Source organism: Camellia sinensis, chromosome 7 (assembly GCF_055761805.1).
Source record: "Camellia sinensis isolate YWXY chromosome 7, ASM5576180v1, whole genome shotgun sequence".
NCBI lineage: Eukaryota > Viridiplantae > Streptophyta > Magnoliopsida > Ericales > Theaceae > Camellia > Camellia sinensis.
This window is the reverse complement of record NC_138967.1, coordinates 54,527,361-54,532,643: the sequence shown is the minus strand read 5'-3', so window position 1 is coordinate 54,532,643 and position 5,283 is coordinate 54,527,361. Positions and strand designations below refer to the sequence as shown.

The 5,283-nt window shown below is 49.9% G+C and overlaps 1 protein-coding gene across 1 annotated transcript; it reads left to right on the top strand.

The window, feature by feature from the left end:
• The first annotated feature begins 560 nt into the window (after positions 1–560).
• LOC145795820 (uncharacterized) lies at positions 561–3,587 on the top strand. Its single transcript, XM_082880734.1, has 5 exons — positions 561–860; positions 1,020–1,469; positions 2,067–2,243; positions 2,399–2,645; positions 3,511–3,587. Exons 1-5 carry the CDS (start codon positions 561–563, stop codon positions 3,585–3,587), a joined length of 1,251 nt encoding a protein of 416 aa, XP_082736860.1.
• The last annotated feature ends 1,696 nt before the right edge of the window (positions 3,588–5,283 follow it).

Genomic DNA, 5,283 nt, shown 5'->3' with positions numbered 1-5,283 from the left:
AGAGTAAGGAGAAGTCTCAACACCTCGCCGACCTTGCAGAGATGTTCGCCATACTTAAGCTCCACAAGCTTCGTTTGAACGCCACAAAGTGCGCCTTCGGAGTTGGCACCGGAAAGTTTCTGGGTTTTCTGGTCACAAATCGAGGGATTGAAGCTGACCCATCACAGATGAAGACCATACGAGACCTGGAGCGTCCCAACTCCACGAAGGACGTGCAACATCTTGCCGGGATGGCAGCCGCGTTGAACAGATTTATCAGCCGGTCTTCTGATCGTTGCAGGCCCTTCTTTAAAACTCTAAAGTCCAAGTTCTTCTGGGATGACGAGTGCGACTGCGCACTAGCAGACCTGAAAGCATATCTCTCCTCAGCCCTTATTTTGGTCACACCTTAGCCAGGCGAAGAGTTATACCTCTACTTGGCTATCTCTCAACACGCAGTCAGCGCGGTATTGGTGAGTGCTGAAGGCATCCAGCACCTACTGATCTTCTATGTAAGCAAGACTCTTCTCCCAGCCGAAACGAGATATCTTCCCTTGGAAAAATTGGCGCTGGCCCTAATGATGGCATCAAGAAAGCTGGCACACTATTTTCATGCCCATACAATAGTTGTGTTAACCGAGTTCCCACTTAAAGTGCTTTTTGAAAAGGCAGACTTCACTGGGAGAATTTTGAAATGGGTCGTGGAATTAGGACAATATGACATCAAGTTCCGACCGCGCACCGCAATCAAGGCTCAAGCACTTGCCGACTTTGTGGCGGAATTTGCCCCTGGGATGCATCCAGTATGCCCAGTTGATTTGGTTGGTGCGGATTTAGCACAACCCATGGTTCTGGCAACAGAAACGAGTGTTGGTTCGCAAGTAGGAAAAGGGACGAGCACGACCGGACTAACAAAGTCCGACGATGATGAACCCAACCAAGACAAGGAAAGGGACCAGAATGAACCGATCAGAGACTTGGAAATGAGAAGCTCCCAGAACCCCTCTGATTGCTGGAAGCTGTTCATTGGCGTGATGTAGAAGCTCTTCGTTGACGGGGCGTCCAACAGACATGGGGCCGGGCTAAGCATCGTGCTGAACTCACCGGACGGGCTGATCATCGAGCAGGCAATTACACTCGGCTTTCCAGCATCCAACAACGAGGCTGAGTATGAAGCTCTCCTTGCCGGACTAAGAAGCGCGCTGAGAATGAAAGCCACAACCCTTATGGTATTTAGTGATTCCAAGTTGGTGGTCAATCAGGTCTCAGGGGAGTATGAAGCAAAGGACGAAAGAATGGCCAAGTATCAGGCGCTGGTACACGCAGAGATCAAGAAGTTCGTTGCAATAAGGTTGGAACAAATCGACCGCGAGGAAAACAGCGCGGCTGATGAATTTGTCGGACTTGCTTCTGCTCAGACAGCCTTTCCTAACCCCTTGATGATAGAATTTTTACCACGGCCAAGCATTGAGGAACCAGAATCAACCGAGGTACTCTGCATCGACTTGGGCCCTTCTTGGATGGATCCTATCATCGCCTTCCTGAAAGATAGAATTCTACCAGAAGAAAAGAAGGCGGCACACAAGATCCGGGCAAAGTTAGAGCGGTTTTGGCTCTCCCCGTCCGGGGCCTTGTACAAGAAATCTTTCACCGGCCCGTATTTGAAATGTGTCCGCCCCACCAAGGTAGAGGCTTTCCTCTATGAGATACATGAGGACATCTGTGGCAGCCATACTGGGGGCAGATCCTTGGCTTACCGAGCAATTTCTCAGGGTTATTGATGGCCGCGCATGCAGGCAGATGCACAAAAATATGTTCGCAGGTGCGAGAAGTGTTAGAAGTTCGCTCACCAGATCCACCAGCCGGCTAGAGATTTGCTCCCTCTCACAAGTCCTTGGCCGTTTGCGCTTTGGGGGTTGGATATTGTTGGGCCACTCCCAGCTACACCGGGCAACCGTAAGTTCTTCATCGCCGCCACCGACTATTTCACCAAGTGGGTTGAGGCCGAGCCACTAGCGACCATAAGGGAAAAGGACGTGAAGAAATTTGTATGGAAAAACGTGATCACCTGTTTCGGTATACCCAAGGCCCTCATCTCGGATAATGGCGCTCAATTTGATGGTAAACTCTTTCGTGGATTTTGCAAAGAGTTGAAGATCGAGTTCTACAATTCGACGCCGGCCTATCCTCAATCAAATGGTCAAGCAGAGGCCTCAAACAAGATCATCCTGGACGGGCTGAAGAAGCGGCTTGAGAAGGCTGAGGCAAGTGGGCTGAAAAACTCCCTAATGTGCTCTGGGCATACCGCACTACGCCAAGGCGGTCAACCGGGGAAACACCATTTGCTTTGGCCTACGGCATGGAGGCCGTCATCCCGTTGGAAATTGGAATGCTAACCATCCGCTTTGAAAGTTTCCAGCTAGATCTGAATAATGAAGCGGTGGCATTGGAGTTGGACCTTGCTGAAGAAAAGAGGGAGCAAGCATTGATCCACATAGCGGCTTATCAACAAGAACTCTCCAAAAAGTACAACAAGGCTGTGCACCCCAGGATGTTCAAGATTAGGGACTGGGTATTAAGAAAGGTGCTTGGCAACACAGTGGTCCCTGGCAAAGGAACGCTCGGTGCAAATTGGGAAGGACCATACAAGATGATTGGTCTTGCTGGTAAAGGGGCGTACCATCTGGAAAATATAGATGGCAAGGCAGTCCCCAGACCATGGAATACGGCCAACCTTAAGGTCTTTTACTTTTAAGATGTAATTTGCTTTTATTGTTTAGCTTTTTTAGACCTTTAGCCTTTTGGCACTTAATGTAAAGGATAGCAATGCTTTTATAATGAAAAATAGCCCTCTTGTTGTTTGGAATTACATCTTTGTACAATGGATTCGCAAGGAGGCAAGACAATTATGAATACCAGGGGCAAGAGACCGACCTAAATGGGACCGGACTGATTTCCTCTCGCCGGAATGAATGCAGACCGCACAAACAGTTGGTGCATTGTCCGACGATGTAATTGGCGTATAGCCCCATTCGCATTAGGGCCGAGATGGTTTTGCTCGTCCGGTTAAAATGTTGGCATCATGACCAACTCAACTGAAACATTGGTGTTTTGCCCAGTGTAAGGGCCGAGCTGATTTTGCTCGGCCCAGTGGACATATTGGTGTCTTGCCCAATATGGAAAACGAGCAGAGTTTGCTCGGCAGAATTCAGAATGTTGGAATTTTGTCCAACTGATAAGAAGCCGAGCTGTATTTGCTTGGCCTAAAAGAAATGTTGGCAGCTTACCCAACTTAAAAGGCGAGCTGATTTTGCTCGGTGACGTCGAAATTGCATGAAATTTACAAACGAATTAAGGCCGAGCAGATTTTGCTCAGAAGAGTTAAAACGCCAGTTCATTTGAAAGTTCATGGAACCGAACTACTAGTTTTGATTAGAAAATGTTTGAGGTGATTTTAGCTCGGCAAACTGTACGGCACAGCCGACCTGGCAGTTGTGAATTGTCAACAATTGAATCAAGGAATCCATGCAGATGCAAACCGAACAGAAATAGAAGATGAGCGAGCAACAAGTCAAAAATCTTCATTGATAAAGGAAATTGAAGTATAGGACGGGTGAAACATAGCCCGGTTACATTTAAAAAAAAAAAAAAAAAGGGCAATCCAACTCTACGTCAACCGTTTGTTCGGCGACTTGCACAGTTTGCTCGGCCTCTTCCACATTGTGCTCAGGCAGGTTTTCTTCAGCGTCATCGTCAGTGCCTTCCACCACGGCAACATCCCGATCAGCCTCTTCCTCCGCATCTGGAGATGCTTCGGGAGGATTGTGTTCGGCTAGTTTCGCGGCGGCGGCTTCTTCCTCAGCCACTTTCCTTGCATCTGCGATGAGCCAGTTTTGGGTGGCCTTGGAGTACACCTGCATGTAGATCGGGATATAGGCAGCAGACGGATTGATGAACATGTCAGAATCCTGACCAAGACCAACTTTCTCCACGGCAGCTTTCCAGTCGCACTGGAAAAAGATGTCCTCGGTCGCTTGGACCTTCCGTTCGTAGGTCTTCTCGCCCTGCGCATATCCCTGGTCTTCTGCATCATCTACGACCTTGTCCTTCTCGGCTTTGTGCGCATCATGCAGTTTCCTCAGCTCGGCGAGATACCGAGCCTTCGTCGACTTCACGGCCTGAAGTTTGTCCTCGTTAGCTCGGTCAACCTTTTGGCTCAGGATATCTCGCTCGGCCTCAACTGCTTCCTGCACAGCTCGGCCTTTTGTGCCTTATTCTCAGCTATGGCATCCTGCAGGCTCTGCCGCACTTTGATCATTCGGTCATGGGCCAAATAGTTCTTTTGCGCGACCTGAAAACAAGTGAGAGAGCGTCAGTATTCGAAAAACCGAGCAAACAGTTTGATGTAAAAAATGGAGACCTTACCAGCACTATGCATTTCGCCGTCGAGCGGAGGACCTTGAGGTCGGAAAGCTCGTCGTGTTTTTTCATATCAGCGGGCAAGATCAACCCCTTGGTCAAATTGAAACCAAGCGAGTAGTCCTTGTCCGCGTAGACAGAGTCTTCAGCAGAAACTGCTCGGCCCTAGTATTTGAACTCGGGTGCCCAGACCGGGGGGGTGGCTGGGCCCTTGGATTTGCCGGTCCGTGGTTGCTCGGTCTGGTTCCTGAGCTTGGTAGAGACACAATCGGTAGAGTCTTCTTCTGCCAGACGCGGCCCGATTTGCTCGTTCCTCGGCCGCTTCTTGGACCGACCAGCCGGTTGCTCGCTGGCAAGCGCCAGTACTGCCCCTTCTTGCTGCACGGCGGGTGTGGAGGATGTCCCCCCGGTTGCCTCTAGTTTTTGGAACTCGTCTTCTTCCCCGGTGATCAAGGACTTGATGGCCCTGATTTTCTCCATTTCTTGCTCGGCGGTGAGTGGAATAAGCCTGATCGGTGGTAAGTTTGGATCCGGTTCTGGGGTTGGCGCACGCAGAAAATCGATAACCCGGCTCTTGCGTGGCGCGGTGTAGTGGTAAGTCTGTTCGAAGCCGAGCAATTTTGCAGCCTCCCTCTCCTCGGTAGGATGGCACAGCAGGGCTCTGATGGCCTCTTGGTTGGCCTGGTGGTAGTCTGCTGCTAGGTGCTTATCTGCAAAAAGAAGACAAGTGTTAGATCAGCACGGAAAGTAATTGATGCATAAAGAAAATAGCGCAGTCAGTCGAGCAACTCACCGGCACTGCCAAAATCCTTTCTAATATAACATCCCGGTATGGGTGCCTCGGTGTCCTCATAGCGACCGAACACCCACAAGAAGTCGTCGTCG